General features: G+C 35.7%; 1 protein-coding gene across 1 annotated transcript; it reads left to right on the top strand.

Moving 5' to 3' along the window:
• Nucleotides 1-3,726: 3,726 nt before the first annotated feature.
• On the top strand, nt 3,727-10,968 carry LOC137406725 (uncharacterized). The gene is made up of 8 exons (XM_068093342.1): nt 3,727-3,821; nt 4,469-4,538; nt 8,317-8,421; nt 9,609-9,790; nt 10,053-10,216; nt 10,350-10,459; nt 10,508-10,705; nt 10,858-10,968. The coding sequence occupies exons 1-8, from the start codon at nt 3,727-3,729 to the stop codon at nt 10,966-10,968; spliced, it is 1,035 nt and encodes a 344-aa protein (XP_067949443.1).
• The last annotated feature ends 6,131 nt before the right edge of the window (nt 10,969-17,099 follow it).

Genomic DNA, 17,099 nt, shown 5'->3' with positions numbered 1-17,099 from the left:
AAAATTATATATATGTAGATGTTGCATTGTATACATACACATAATTATGCATGTGTATATATATAATTGTTTTCTCACCCACTTAACCCGTATGTGTGGTAATTTCTGCTCTAACTCGGGTCTCCTACCAGAGACCTGTGAGTTTGAGCACTCGCCTCAAGATCTTAGCTGTTCCCAATAGTGCACTTTTCTGCAACTCACCTGAGTTGATTACTGTCGGCATCTGAGCAAGCCACATTTTATGTGCTGGTGTTATTGCGCCCAGTGTCTCTATGACTACTGGCATTACAGTTGCTCTTACATTCCAGCATTTTTCAATCTCTTCTCCAAGAGGGAGATATTTCTCTACCTTTTTTTTTTCTTTGCTGGCTGTATTGTAGTCATTGGGTACTGCTATATCTATTATAGTAGCTCTCTTGTTCTCCTTGTCTACCACCACTATATCTGGCTGGTTTGCTAGGATATGCTTGTCAGTCCAGATGTAAAAGTCCCAGAACATCTTAGCATGATCACTTTCATTAACCTTACCAGGAGCTTCCAACTAGTGTTGTGGTTAATTAAGGCTATAATCATCACATATACATGTACTTCTGTACAAAAATTGGTGCAACATGATTATGTCACTCAGTGTATGCGTTTCTGCTAGCTGCTTGCATCTCCTGATGATGTCTTTGATGGTCTCAGGTGTATCTTTGCAGTTTGCATCTACAATCGTTTGTAGTGTTATATTTTTTGCTCGTTGTTTTCTTGTTGGGAGAACTTGTTTTTGGACTGCCATGATTAGTGATTTTGTATTGGCTGCTAGGTTTCCTTTGCTCAGCCACATACATTTTTGTTGGAAATCGCCAACCTTAGATACATGTATGTGTCAGTAGTAAGCACCGTAAAGAGGTTTTATGTAATAGTCAATTTTTCCATTCTCACTGAGAAGCTCCATTGTTCGAGCAGATGACTGAAATTCAACTAACAACCTATCTTGGGTGGCCATGGAGGCTGCATGGCCTTTACTGCTTTAGTTTTCTTCTTTCACTGTCTGCCAAACACTTTTGAGTCTCCTACATTCATATTTCCTATCGAGTTACAATCAAATAGTATCAGATTTTTGGTGGGGTGCTCCATGCTTGGTCAGCAGTTCACGAGTTGCTATATCTGTTTTCTTGATGGTTTCACCAGTCCACTTTATTATGCCTGCTGAGTATCTTATTACTGGCATTGCGTACATATTTGTTGCCATGACTTGACTCCTGGCTCTGAGCTGGGTTTCTAGGACCTGTTGAACATTTTTTTTGTATTCGGTAATGGCTTTGTGACATTCTTTGGCTTTATTGTTGATGCTGCTTTGCAAAATCTCCAAGTAATTGTACTCTTTTTTGCATCTCTGATGGTACCAATTGGCATGTTTAGGCCATCTGGGAGCACAGATTAGTTTTTCTTGAAAGTTAGCCTCTCACATTTCTCAATACCAATGGTCATTCTGATGTCCTTGCTGTATACCTAAGTGAGGTGTATTAGCAAATCAATTTCCCTTTCCTTGTTAGCGTTCAGTTTAATGTCATCGATGTAGAAGAAGGGCTTTATCTTGGTACCACTCTTAAACTAGTACCCGTATTGAATCTTCTTCGGAATATTGCTTAGAGGGTTTAGGCATATGCAGAAGAGCAGCGTTGATAAAGTGTTGATAAATTACTTGAGCTTGATAGATAGATTAGGGCTTGATGGATGACTCGCTTAATTTTTACACTTGACAGCTTTTTGCCATTACCCTCCAGTTCCATCTTTCATTTTGTCATTGACATCTTGATGAAAGCCACCAGAGCAGGGTGAATATTGTACAACCTTAGGGACCAAGTTATCCAACTACAGAGAATTGAGTCCTAAGCCTTTTTGTAGTCAATCCAAGCTTTGGCAAGATTGGTATGCCTTCTTTTGCTGTCTTGACAGACCATCCGATTCACCAGCAACGGGTGTTTGGCTCTTCGGGTGTCGCATTAAATTCCCTTTTTAGCGCTCGTCATGTAGTGACCTATCTGCTCGTCCAGTGTGTCTGCAACTATTCCTGAGAGCAGTTTCCAGGTGGTGGGCAGGCATGTTATTGGTCAATAGATTTCGGGATTGGTCCCGGTTTCAGGTCTTTTATCAGAAGTACAGTTCATTTTTCGGTCAGTCATTCCGAATGGTCACCTTCTTCTATCAGGTATTTTATCTGCTTTACCATTCTAGTGTGAAGCGATGTAAATTTCTTCAACCAGAAGGCTTGATTAATTTCAGGTCTAGGTGCTGTCCAGGTGATGTCCACTTCTCTGATGGTGAGGTTTTGCTGCGCCACAGTGTGTTGGTGGCTCTCATTGAGCGTCTTTAGCCAATTTGCGGTGGTTTTATGAGTAGCCTCTTATTCCCAGATGTTTTTCCAGAATTTTGTAGTGCTAGATTTTGGAGGATTTGAAATTGGCCTTTGCAATCCACTTTTGAACATAGAATAGTTTGTTCATTCTTTTGTTTTTTCTGCTCTTTGGTGTACCGCTTCAGTTGTACTGAGAGTGTTACTATCTGCTGTTTGACAGATCCTAAAGTTTCCATTGTGGTTTGCCTTTTTGGATGCTCTAAACTGTAGTTAGATCTCTCACTGAGCCTACTGACGTCATTGCGCAAGTACTTGATTTTATTTTGCAGACTCATCTTTCAAGACGGAATGGCTTGAAACCTTTTTGACAGTGGTTTAATACCCCTTTCCTCTAAGTCAATGGTTGCCGTAATGTAGATTAGGTCATTAGTATTCCTGATCGATCCAATTGAGATCAACTCCAGCGCCAAATCAATGTTTTCCAACAGCTCCTTAGGTATGGCCATGCTTACTCTCTGTTGTGGTATCTTTCTATCATAATTGTGGAATCGATTTATCAAGGCTTAATCGATAAATCATATTATACATATATATATATATATATAATATACATATATAGTATATATGTATGATATGATTTATATATACATATATGTTTATATACATATATAACATTAATAAATTAGACTATAACTTCAGATAGAACACTTGATCACTATTAGTTTTATGCTTGGTATGATCAATCTTCAAATAAAGTGTTTGCACCAGTTTTGGTTACTTATATACCGCTAGAACTATTAAAATTACTAAAACTTCATAGCTAGAAAATTGTGGTCGTTAAAGGATTCATAAATGCAATAAGTTTTTGAATTGGACAGTAAAAATTTGCCAGCATCTCTGCAGGTGCTGGCGAGTTCAGTGTGTTTGTTAAACAAACCAAGGTGTGGCCTGTATATAATATAAACTTTTTTTAGACACAAGGTACCACTTTTAGAGCCATTGGCCAGCAGAATGGACTGATCCAGTATTCTTCAGTTGATGGAATGGTTAGTGTTTGATTCCTTCAACTACCATATGTGCTGGCTGAGTTCAGGTCTTAGAAGTTTTTTCATTTTTGGTGAATTTGCTGGTGAATTTTTTCTGGTAGATTATTTGCCCTTCAAAAGTTTTAGGATGTGCAAGTCGATAATGTTTTTTACGTTTTTCATTTAGTTGTAGCTCATTTTTAGGGTGATCTTGTTGAATATAGGGTGAATCAGGGGAATAACTGACTAGAGTGTTGGAATAGGTTAATGTTACTTATCTTTCATCCAGATTAATGTTTTTCTTTTGTATCATGGCGGGTCTGTTTCGTGATGGTAAACTCTTCAGGTGACTTGCGTTAAATGGCTGGTAGAGTTGCCTCTCCTGGTGTTGTTGGTGGTGTTGGTAGCTCCGCCTCTGCCTGGATAGTATTGGCTAAGAAGAAATTTTTTGGAGTGTTGGCATGTGTTGATCATCTCATTTATTTTGTTTAAGGTGGCTGTTTCTGGCCTGCAAATGATGTAAAACTTTTCAGTAAAGCACAGGTTGCATTTCTTTGTTTGGTTTGAATAAGGTCTAGCTTTCCGCATAATTTCCCAATTAACTCTGTAACTTGTATTGTCATTCTTAAGTTTCCAGTGGTGTTTATTAAGTTCTGTGTTGTTTTGTTTTTCACTGTGTATGAAAGAAGCCATGTGGTCTCTAATCTGGATTTGAAGTCGGTTGTGCATAGTCCTATGTAGGTACTCTCAGTGCCCGTATCTTCTTTAGTCACTGTGGCCTGGTACATTAGGTTCGTAGTTAGGCAGTTTTCGACTAGTGGGCAGTTGTTCCGTACTCTACAATTGCAGGCCCTAATTGTGGTCGTGCTCTGCTGGTTGTTCAACAAGCGTCTGTTATGTGATTCTATTTGTTGTTTCATGTTACGCATTCAAGAGTAGCTGAGTTTTAAAGTGTGTATTTTAAATACTTTGTGCAGTGAATAAGTAGGCGAGAAGCATGTATCTTTAATGTTTATAAACTTTCTGCTTATGTTAGTCTTTACGTCAGCGTTAAAAGGTGGGTTGTACCATGTTATGTCTCAGTTACGCTGTCTCTTGTTAGTCGCTGGCTGAGTCGGGACGTGTTTGCACTTTGGTGTGTGGTTATAACTACTACCATTGAGTGCTTTTTGGTAAGGTGGTGCTGCTTTGTTAAATTCATGCTCATTACTGGATAGTGTAGTTAGTCGCAAGTTAATGTTGTGTGGTAGATTTTTGATTACAGTAGGTGGGTGGTTACTGTTTTTGTGAACATATAGTGTTGTGTTGCTAGGTTTGGCATAGGGTGAGTAGGCTTTTGCGTTAAGGTTAAAAGTTACGTCAAGGAAATTTCCAGACTTTTTATGAGCTTCGATGGTTAATTTTAGTTTGGTATGATTAAATATTTTGCATATCAACTTTTTAAGTCGTTCAATTTTTTGTGGGCAGTCAGTGCTGATGGCTAGTTCATCATCTCTGTAAAGTCCGATGTTTTCTCGAAATTGGCTGGGTAGCAGCAATAACATGTATGTGCCAACTAATTGAAATGTTTCCGCTTCATTAAAGCTTCCCATTGTTACATCAAAGGTCTTGTTGCTAGAAGATCTTTTATCCAAGTTTGTTTATTGTGTACTAGTATGGAGTTTTGGGCGTGTAGGATGGTTTGCTTGTCTTGGTCAGTAATGTTAACATAGTTGCTAGCAAAGTCTAGTGCTTGTTCAAGTGATTCTTGTGTTATAGATGAGCAAATGTCTACTAGATCAACATTTAAAAATGAGCAAGAATGTTTATCCTTAATACACTCAAACCAGTCAATTACGTCGGTGGTTATCCGCTATAGATCAGTATTAGTTTTTGCGGTCAGGGTGTTGTGGATCTTCTTAAGAATTATTTTACTGACTTTGCCTATTTCCGATTTAAATGGATTTTTAAGTTTAATTTTAATAAAAGAATTTACTATTTATGATGATGAAAAAAAAAACAAAAGTAAAAATTTCTTATGTTTTGCTCTTAAGACATCAAAAACATTAAAGATTAAAATACGATGACAAAATTGCAGAAATAAATAATAAAGCGGCAAAAAAATTCAACAGATCAATTACATCACAAGTCGTAAGAAAAAAAACTCTAAGCAGCAATGGCACAATCACTTCACATTTTTGAAGGAGAATCTCCTCCAAAACAATTTAGGGTACCTCGACTGGAGGGGGTATCTCTCTAGCAAATCTATTCGGTAAATCTCTTCGTCTCAGATGGTTCCTCCCTTTTTGTAAAAAATTATCGAAGCGTAAATTGCTTTCTGTTTTTAATGAGTGTTTGCATGCTGTTTTCGGAGCTGTTCTAATTTCATTGCACATGCTCTGGTTTGGTCGAGAATCGAATTTATGTTTGAAATTGGAGATGAACAAATCTCAAAATCTTTGTTTGAAAACCGAGTTGGTTGAGAACCGAAATGTCTGACAGCCAAGATTCCACTGTATATAATTAGTAGGCCTACACAAATTGCCAACTTTTAAGTTCAGGATAAATTATTGTCGATATCGATGGGCCGAATGAATTAGCCCCAACGAGAAATGATGAATAAGTGTCGCGTTGTATATACTTAGGTTCCAAAATATTTCTTTCTTTTTTTTTCAAGTGGATTCACACAAGCATCTCCGCGTTGTAGTAAATTTGAGATATACTACTTGTAGTAACCAACAGCGCTAAAAAAACCTTAAAAATCTTAAACTTTTTATAGGGTTGGCCAGTTGCGGATGCCTCACAATTAGCCTTATCAGTTGTTACACTGTGCTGTGTAACCTCATAGCCTGTGCATGAGCAGCTTGCACCTGAAAAGCTTCAGATTTAATGTCGTTTCTCGCAGCTCCTTGAAACTTTCTTCAAAGTATTTCAGACATTCGAGGTGGATCCCAAAATCTAGCAAACTGACAGCTACATCATCTGGGTACAGCAAATGTTTTTGCCAATGCAAGCTAAGCAGCACTTGCTTTATTAGCTTCCTAAACTTCGCAGTCACGTATATTTGTCCAAATGGCAGAATCCTGCACTTTTAGAAGCTGCACAAGTGGCAAAGCTGACTTCTCCTAGGCTTCCATGCTCAGTGCAAGCGTTTGTTGAAAAGTGACTAAGTCGAGCATAATAAAGAACTTTGCTGAAAAATTCAGATAAGAAAGTAGTTCATAGAATCTTGAGTTGGTGGAAGTCCATAAAAAATCTCATTTTTCTAGACTAACATTTTTGGTAAGTTCTAGGCTACTCCATTTTGGAGCAGATTTTACCAGACCTTCATTCAAGATATCTTAAACCTGGGTTGTGGCTTATATCTGCTTTCTAAAACCAATGCAGTGTAATGGTTGATAGAAGGGCTAGTAAACATAATGTTTTTTGAAGAAGGCTTTACAACCAATTCTTTTCTTACATCTATGTCAGCAATGCTAGAGACAGTGCTGTATTTAGATAACAGTCCTGCCAGTTTATTTGTTTGCCCAAGCTCAGGTTAATGTAATTGTACTATCTCAAACAGTCCCTTGAGGAATTCTGACACCCTTTATTCTAGTTCAACTAGTGTCACCAGTGCGACAGCATCTTTGTGAGTAAAGGCTAGAGAGTCCAGCTTGCTGTCCTACAGATCTGAGTCCATGCCTACTATGATACTAGATCTTCATGTCAGGAGTGGTGTCACTAGTATGATGCTCCAAGCAAGTACAAAGCAATTTGAACAAATTGATTTGGTAAAGTGAAAGTAAACACATAAATTTAACATTGTTTCATATGATTGGTAATGCATCATGCTATGTTAATTGAATGAGAAAACAAAATTTTAACAGATATTTTTACTAGTTTAGCAAGTTCAGAGTCGAAAATATATTTTGGTGCATTTACGTCGATCCGCCGCTGAATCCTAATAAAGCCATTTCCAGTAACGAGCTCATTACTTATTCATTAGTAATTCAACGCATTTTGTTTTCTTTTAACCACAGTCCGTTAATTACGATGGGTAGATGTTTCTTTGCTAGTTGCAAATCTAAAAATAAAAATTGTAGCATAACCTTTTTTAGAGTTCCTGTCTCTCAGTCACCAAATTTAGCAAAACCATGGTTGTCTAAGGCAAAGCGTGCCGACTTAACTTTTCCCAGACTACCTGCTGGTGCGGTCGTGTGCGATAGGCACTTCCATAAGAGCCAGCTTTATTTGAAGCAATTAGGGGCAATTACAAGATTAAGAGTGAAAGAGGGAGAGGTTCCATTTGCTAATGGTGTTGTATAATACAGCAAGAGAGTATCATCAAACAGGAAAACCTTGACTGTAAGTAATTTATAAATATTAATAAACAATGTAGTAGTTTTATAATATAAACTAATAAATATAATAATTAGAAATATTTAGTACTGTACATGAGTACAAAGCAATGATTTAATATGACTGGGTGACAATGAGACTCAGGCTGAGTTTCATACGTTTGATTTGAACCTGATTCACTTGAATTACCTTGGCTAACCGAGTAAAAATTAGTCAGGGAATTTAAATTTTCTGTTCAGTCTGAATTGTCAGAAATGCTCTAGTTTAAACAATAAGTTGACAAATAAAAGCTCTGTAAAAATAGTTATGCATATCTATGACAACATGTTTCTAGTCATGAAAACAACGTATAATATAAAAATATTAAAATAGGTAAGGCTATATGGAGAATGGTATTATTAGTCAGAGGATAGTAGGTGGAGTTACATTACATAAACATTACTAATATAGGCTTTACAGATCGCTTGAAGCGATTAGCCCACATGATTATATTTGTAGTATTTGCGTTGTTTTGTAAAACAAAAACCTAATTTTTACAATATAATTATATAATAGTAAATTGCAGATTTAAATTAGGCCTCAGTTTGTTATTGATTGTGTTAGCATTTATTTTTTCTTCTATAATTTTAGCAATCATTCCATGCAAGTACAAGTCATGTTGAGGTCAAGCCATTACTTGGTCCAAGCTACCCATCTATTGTATGTGTAGAAATTGTAAAAACTACTGATACTGAGGTGAGACTGTATTATTTTATAGTTTAATGACAATATTGCCACAGCATTGCTATTTCATAAATAGTTACTATCAAACTTCATCAATTATTTTATAAATATTACAAAATTAGATTTAAATGGCTAAAATACTCAAATAAATAAAAATATATTTATAATTTTTTTATTTTAATATTGCATTGAAATACATGTTAAAGTTACCGATTGAACCAGTATGCAAAAAACTGCAAGTTACCGACTGAGCCAGTATGTAAGAACTGCAGCATGCATATCACCAAACCTATAATGAAAGATTTTGTAAGTATTTTCCATGCATGAATCAAAATCGTTCTTGTCTGTTATATTTGCATGAAAGCATGTTGTAATTATACTATAGTTCAATTTTTTCCTCTTATAAATTTTCATTAAAAAAACAAGGAAATACGCTAATTTTGTGATTATTTTAGAGCTGTCAAACTCCAGATTTTGACGCTTTTTGTCAACCCCAAGTATATTATGGTGATCATAATTATTCACATAACTCAAGTTGCTATGATGCACCACCTTCTCCTGACTTGAGTTAGTCACCTAGCAAGTACTGTAGGCCATCTTCTGAGCATAGCTATTCTGAGGCAAGAACTGAAGAATAAGCTTTTCTAGCAGATGATGATGACAGCGATGTAGAAGATGATTATGGTGATGCTGGTGAGTAGTAACTGAATACATAATATTATAATGTGTTACTAGTTGAAGTAATTGGACTGTTTCTGAAGAATACGTAGCTATTTTTCTTCATTGTATTGAATCTGCAAGGGATGTTCTATATTATTATGTTGCTATTGTTTCAAGGTCGTCTGGATGAAGAGCATCTGTATGTATTTCAGAATTTATTAGTATTTACTATCTTAATGCTTGTTTTGTTTCTGTAAGATCAAGGTGTGCCACATTCAGAAACTGATGATCCAGCCACACAAGCAAAATAGATTGTTTTCAGTTCGCACTTGGAAACCCTGTTTTTCAATCATGTATGTCCCAGATTTGCATATTTGAATTGAATGAAATATTTGGCTCAGCATAACTCGGCTCAACTTTGCATTTTAACTACTAAGCGGTCAGTTTACCATTGGTTTGAATATTGATGGTGAAGAGAATGTAACTTTTTAGATGACTATGAATTTGCATCAAAGCTTTGTACTTGCTTCGCATTACAGGTATGCTGTACAGATTGCCGTTGGCCTAGCCTTGGTAGTCTAATCTTTGTAAGAATGGGATCCAACCTAACTATCAATGCTCAATGTAAAGACTGTGATAAAGTGAACACATGGTCAACTCAACCCTCTTTTGGTCGGAAGTATGCTGGCAATGTGTTACTGCTATCAAGCATTGTTTTGTCGTAAGTCAGTCAATGCATTTTTATAGACAGGTCTCTGTTGAAATACTCCAAACATGGCTCATGTATGGAACACGAGTAGTCAGGAAATGTAATGGCTTTTTGACACTCCCTCATGATATTTAACCAGAATATTTTTTCGTAAAAGTTAATAATTACTGCTTCAAAACTAAGTGTAATCCCTGTGTACTTTGCATGAAAATTTTGTATATTATATATTATAAATTGTGCAAATAAAGCTTGATTTTACTTTTATACTTTTTAGAGGTCAAACTTACACTCAATTTGCAAAATTAGCGAACTCTCTTAATTTAATGATTACATTGAAAACACTATTCTACCGCTACCAGAAGTCGTATGTTGTGCCTGCAGTGAATGAAATGTATTTAGGAGCTATAGAAAAAGCTCAGAGCATAGTCGCAAGCCAAGGTGGGTACAGAAATGCTATCATGTAATGTATTCCATTGTTAACCTGATAGAGTATGTGACACATGTTAACCTTGAAAATTTAATATTACATTTCATGCAGTTTATTGTACTCTACTTTGTTTTATTGATTTAGACGAAGAGATCTGTTTGTCGGGGGATGGAAGATTTGACAGTCCCGGTCATTCAGCTAGATATTGCACATATACATTCTTGGAACCGGTGATTTCTACATTACCTCTCAAGGTAGCGGTTGCAATATAGTATATTGTAAGTCGATGTGTCATTTTTCAGACTACTGGACTAGTGACCCACTCTTCGTCATTAGAAATGGCTACTACAACATCAGCAACAGCAGCTGAAAAGCAAATCTTTGTTTCGTTACTAAATGAGGCCACCACAGATCTCAGTGTCAAAGTATTGACAACCGATGGTCATCTCGGCATTGCAAAGCACATGAGACAAAATGTGCATGGAATTACTCACAATCAGGTATAACTATCTAACTATGTATAGTGTTAATGTGTTGGTGATGGTGGTAGATAGCGGTTATGGTGATAGTAATGGTGGTAATACTGTAAGTGATGTTTAGAAGCAAACCAAACATATTAACTTTAGTGGTATTTATTTTTGATGTTTGATAGGATGTATGGCATTGGACCAAGAATCTGGCCAAAAATCTCACTAGAGCGTGTGTGTGCAAAGACCAAAGAGAGTTGCTCCCTTGGATAAAGGAAATAAAGAACCAAGTGTAGTATTTGGCAGTTCAGTGTAAAGGCGATACTGAGCTCCTGGTTGAGATGGTACTTAGCATGAGATACCATGTCACTAATATTCACAGGAGCTTTCCAGGACACAGCAAGTTCATCCAGTGCTCTCATGAACCAATTGATCTGTGAGTGATGAAAAAATATATTTTTTATACCCAATGTTGGCATGAAAGCTGTATGTTGAATCTAATAATATATTCAGAAATATCAAAGCACATGGAGATGTGTAATATAATTTTTTATATATCACTTAGAAAGCCTTTGGTTTGTGATATAAGAATATATAGTCATTTGTTGCATAATAGTAGACATAAATTGTACAAATGGTAAATATTCTGCAGCTGGTTGGCATTTGAATAAACAAAAACTTTGCAGGTTTATAATATCTTGAAAAAGAATAACAAATAATTTGATGTTTACAGAGAAATGGAAAGAATGGTGAAATGGTTAATTCCAGGAAGTGCCGGGCAAAAAGCCCTTTATGATGCGTTAGGGCAAGCAAGACTGCTAAACACATTGTGTCTGTTGAACCATGGTCAACACATGGGCGCTTTAAAAAACCTCCACAGCCTCATATTAAGTTATACACCAAAGCGAATAGACCTTGATCCCCCAGGATATTTTACAAGAATTAAACTAGCAGTGATAGATCACAACAGGAATATGGGAAGAAAAGTTCTGACTGGTAAGCTGTATCTGCAATAAAATTATACATGGATTATACTACTCTTCAGCAAGGATACAACTTTTACAGCTTGTACAACATTAAAAATAAATTTATGTAGAGATTGTAACAACACAATTGATAACTGGCATTAAATTTTAAATATTATAAAAATAATTATTAAAGATAGCGATGGGGAACTGAAGATGACAGTCTATTACTCTAAAGAAGCTAAAGGCTTTCGCACAAGAAATGTATATGCTGAAAAAAATTTGAATTTCGAAGAGAGCTTTTGAAGATTATCTGTAAGAAATCTATTGGATCAAGTCCAAAAGTACACGCAGTAAGTCATACCTAAACTGTAATGTAATAAAAACACATTTTTGCGTCAATTAATCACTATCACACAGTCTGCTGAATAATGCATGAACATACAGTCAACATGCAGTCTTAAATTACCCTAACACTGTACTGTGCAACATTCTGAAATTACTATGATGGTGTAATATACAAATATTTGAATTGCAGGACAGAGCAGCTCCAATGTCAAAAAATCTTATAAATCCAGGTGGTAACACAGCCAGAGAATTGCATAGGTCAAGATTTACATAAAAGCTAAACTCAATTCCTAGTTTTATGTGAGATACTTTTTGATAAAATTAATATAACAGGCTAATCAAATTATAAATATTATGCAGTTATTTGTATAACACAATTTAGATTTATGCAAGGTAAGCCGTTAAATGTGAAGTTTTTATGTCATGGCGAAAATCAAATGATTTAAATATAATTATTTCTCAAACCTCAAACATTATTCACTTATTCACTGTACAAGTCATGAAGATCAGCTAAATAACGTTTCTGTCAGATTCAGTTAAAAGGTTCATAAAAAAACATATTTTGCTCAACTCACAACTGAACTTACATTAATTTCCTTCATCTGTTAGTAAACAGAAGAGCATCTTCTCTGAAGCCAAGATACCTTTTATGCTTGAACCATGAGAGTTGTATGGCAACTTTCCCCAATATCTGATGTATTAGTAAATTAGACTGCAGGATGCAGCTATTTATACCGGGAATATACTGACCATCCTGAAATTTTGTATTAGCCAAATTTTCAGTGTAGCACATACTTTTTCAATAGCTGTCGGCAAGTCAGAACAATTGCCACATTTGCAAAATTCATCAGGAGTTGGTGAGACAGTGGAGGTAGTTGTAGGCGAGGCAATAGTAGATGAAGCAGTGGTAGTAATAGTAGTGCTCGTGGTCGTTGCTATACTAATGGTTGTTGAACATGACGATGATGAATCTGACTGTCTGTTTCGCTTGCGCTCATTGAATTGTTCACCACTGATATATTTATATCTATGCCCATCTTCAACTCCGTCATCAATTGGGTAGCTTCTATAAGGAGTGTTTGTTTTAGCTGTAAGTCCTTTAGCCATTGTATTGTGAACGTAATAGAACAACGACAGAAATAAATACAAGTTGAAATATTTTAGCGATACCTGTATTAGCAATGACGATCAAAGTCGTGTTCTAAATGTGCACTTGTATCCGGATTGTCACAATTGCGGGAGACGTGTGGTGTACCTCACATTACATCACGATTCAAGTCAAACGCTACGTATTTCATGATTGGATGATTGACAAGGATTCAGTGCTCCCAGTGGCGATTACGTTTCACACTCATTTTCGCAATGACGTTGTCGATCCGGATTTTGCAAAATATGCAATTGAAAAAGGACTCTGTACTCAGTTATATGTGAATGCACGGAAATTTTTTGTTTTTAAAACATTATTCTGAGTATTTATATGTTGTAAGAAATAATTGATATTCTGCTAAAGGCAGTAAATTACACAAAACAAATAGGGTAAAAGTTTGCCTTCATCAGTAAATTGTGTTTACTTTCCCTTTAAGATAGGTTGGTGATGGTGGGTTCAAATAACCATGCCTTAATTACCACTAGTTGGCAGTGTTTCAAGGGTGTTGATCTTGCAGTGTGATTTTGTGTCGGTCTGACCCAAAATCACAACATTTCATCTTACCTGTATGTTACCTTGTAAAAGCAACTAGATCAGCCAGTGCACCTGAAAAGTTTCTTGTCTACCGAGATCGCCAATTGTTTAAATTTCAAAGGGCTTTGGTTGACTACCAAAAATGACATCCCTACTAGAGAGTCTTTACTGATGTGGTTCATCGCAAAAACTTCCACTCTCTTGACATTCTCAGACAAATGGATAGCCGGATCAACTCATAAAAAAACACTGATTCGTACCAGCCAGCAGTCTCTAGCATTCCCTTTATCTATCTAGTCTCTAGTCACATAAAAAAGCGGATCAAAAAGGTTCAGCAGAAACTACAAAAACTAGACAACAAGCTTCCCATTACGAAATTAATGTGTAAGGTAAGATCAGCTTTGGGTCTACCCCAAAACTGCATCTTTTTTATAGTGTTTTTGCTGAACTCAATTGGGTAGTCAAATCTGATTGGCTCTCCTGGAATTTTGACTCTTTTAGTCAGCAAAGCAGGTTTTACCTATCCGTGTTTGGACCTGCTACATTAAAAGTAGAGCATGTGAGAACTGGTGCCTTTGCTTAGTCAGTTTGAGTACATATTGGCTCTGCCAGTTTTAAGGCAGGCGCCTGCTCTTCACTCCTAACCACATCAATGTTACTAGAAGCCAAAAAGCTAAATTTTTGGTCTTTTGGGTACAAGGATTAGAATGAGTTTACACACCTATTTTTGTTTCTGTAAAATCTTCACTTCTTTTAAGGGGCAGAAGAAAATTATTTGATAGCCATACAAGATTCTGAAAACGGGTTTTTTGGCTTTCAGGCTCTCTTCGGGTGGTTACATCTTTTACGAGTTGCCTGCTTTGTTCAGCCAGCCGGTCGGTTGAAATCCCGCGCATTTGGTAAGCCGTTCATGTTTTAGTGAAGTGAGTAGTAGGCACTACTGCTGCATCCCATAACTATCTCCAAAGCTAAGCTTTGTTGCGTCAAGGCAATCATGTCAGGTTGTTTTTCTCCACATTCCTAGCAAATGGTTGCTTTCAGATTTGGTGGCTCTTGGTGGTCCTTTGGTTACAAAGTAAGCTGGTCTTACAAGTGGTTTGTTTTTTTGGACATGTTTTATCATTGAGCCAAGCTGAATGGCTGCTTCCTCAGCCACAGCCTGCAGCTCTTATCTTATGGCCCAGAGCGGGGTATAAGCTGGTTTCCTTTCTCCTGCCTTAATTTGCATGAGTTTGTTTTAGGCTCATATAACCTAGACCATCATAGGTGTTGATATGACCTTAATATGCCTTTGCAACCAAGTTGTGAGTGCAGTAACAAACAAAACAGCACAGAACTCAGTAAACACATCTGAAAACATAGAAATGACAATATAAGCAGCAAGATTGACTGAACATTTTCCAGAAAGCTAAACCTTATTCAATTCAAACAAAGAAGTGTCATCTGTGCCTTACTGAAAAATATTACATCCTGTGCAGGCCAGAAACAGCCACCTAAAAATGAAGCAAGATGAACAGCTCCTAATATATTATATACATATATTATATTGATATTATATATATATATACATATATATATAATAGTCACCTGACCAGTGCAGAAGCCCGAAAGGGATATGTCAAGAACCTAAAGCAAAAAAGCAATCTGGAAAAAAAGATAGGCAGCTTTAACCTATTCCAACACACGTTAGTTATAACATTCCACACTATTTAGAGCGTAAAGTGCTGTTTGCATTTTACCTGACCACCATCTATTATGTAGGCTATAGTACGTGATAGTTGATTGAAAACTGCTAATATGCATGTAGCGTAAAGTTCTCTGTAGCCTTACTAGCTGTTCAATTATTACCATATATATTGAGAAAACTTCAAAACTGGTCAGTGAGCTAATTGCTAATTTATTTTATGTTTTTAAGGTGACCAACAATGTGCAAATTTAACAAATGTGCATTGTGCACATGTGTACAATCAAAATGCATACTATGTTTAGTGACATGCTAGCCAGTTGCCATCGGCTCACTCTGAATTAGTTGTTAATTGCCAACAAGTTAAAACATGGAAAAAATTTCAGATGCTATTATCGCAGTACGCATGGAATTCATGAATGGCTACTTTAAAGAATGCATAAAATGTTTCACATGCTTGTTTAACTAGTTTGGAGAATTTAAGAATGTCTTCACTGATGGTACTAGCCTTATTCATATCTTTTGAAGTTAAAGTAAGCAAAAAATTTCTACAAATGTCTTTAATTTCTTATCTATCAATATGTAAATTGGTATATGTATGGAGTACATATATTTATATATATATATATTGGTGAAGAAATCAATATAATATATATATATATATAATATATTAGGAGCTGAAAACCTTTGAAACAGTTTACTACTTGAAGTCTCATGGTTGTTACCATTCAACAGGTAAAACTGCAACCTTCTACTTCATCAGTATATATGTATATATATATATATATATATATATATATATATATATATATATATAAATTGTTTCCTCACCCCGGATACTCCGTATGGGTGGTAAATTCTGCTCTAACTCGGGTCTCCTACCAGAGACCTGGGAGTTTGAGCACTCGCCTCAAGATCTTAGCTGTTCCCAATAGCGCACTTTTCTGCAACTCACCTGAGTTGATTGTTGTTGGTAGTTGGGCAAGCCACATTTTATGCGCCGGTGTTATTGCGCCCAGTGCCCCAATGACTACTGGACTATATATATATATATACATATATATATACATATATATATATATATACATATATACTGATGAAGTAGAAGGTTGCAGTTTTACCTGTTGAATGGTAACAACCATGAGACTTCAAGTAGTAAACTGTTTCAAAAGTTTTCAGCTCCTAATATATTATATATATATTATATTGATATTATATATATATATACACATAAACTATATAGCTGCTCCATTATATATACATATATATATACATTTGTATATATATATATATAAATATATATATGTATATATACATTTGTATATATATATATATATATGTATATATATATATATATATATATATAGAATCGCCACACCTTTATATAAGCCGTTTGGCTCAAATCGTCAGAGAAAAGTAGCGGCTAATAGTCCATATTACGAAACTACGATATTACGAAATTACGATAATTAGTACTCATATTAATTCGGTTGGTTTCGTTCGACCGAATGGAAAAAGAAAGACCGCTCTATAATTTATTTACCGTTACTACACATATTAATTCAGTTTGCTTTGTATGACCGAAATTCGTACGACGATAAAAGGAAAGACCGCTCTATAAGGCGGACAATCAATCAATCAGACAACAATTGCCGTTTATATAGTAGATATATATATATGTTTATATGTATATATATATATATGTTTATATGTATATATATATATATTTATATATATATATATATATAT

The sequence above is a fragment of the Watersipora subatra genome, chromosome 10 (genome assembly GCF_963576615.1).
Source record: "Watersipora subatra chromosome 10, tzWatSuba1.1, whole genome shotgun sequence".
NCBI classification, from domain to species: domain Eukaryota; kingdom Metazoa; phylum Bryozoa; class Gymnolaemata; order Cheilostomatida; family Watersiporidae; genus Watersipora; species Watersipora subatra.
The sequence above is the reverse complement of the archived record's forward strand: the minus strand, read 5'-3'. Positions and strand labels throughout refer to the sequence as shown.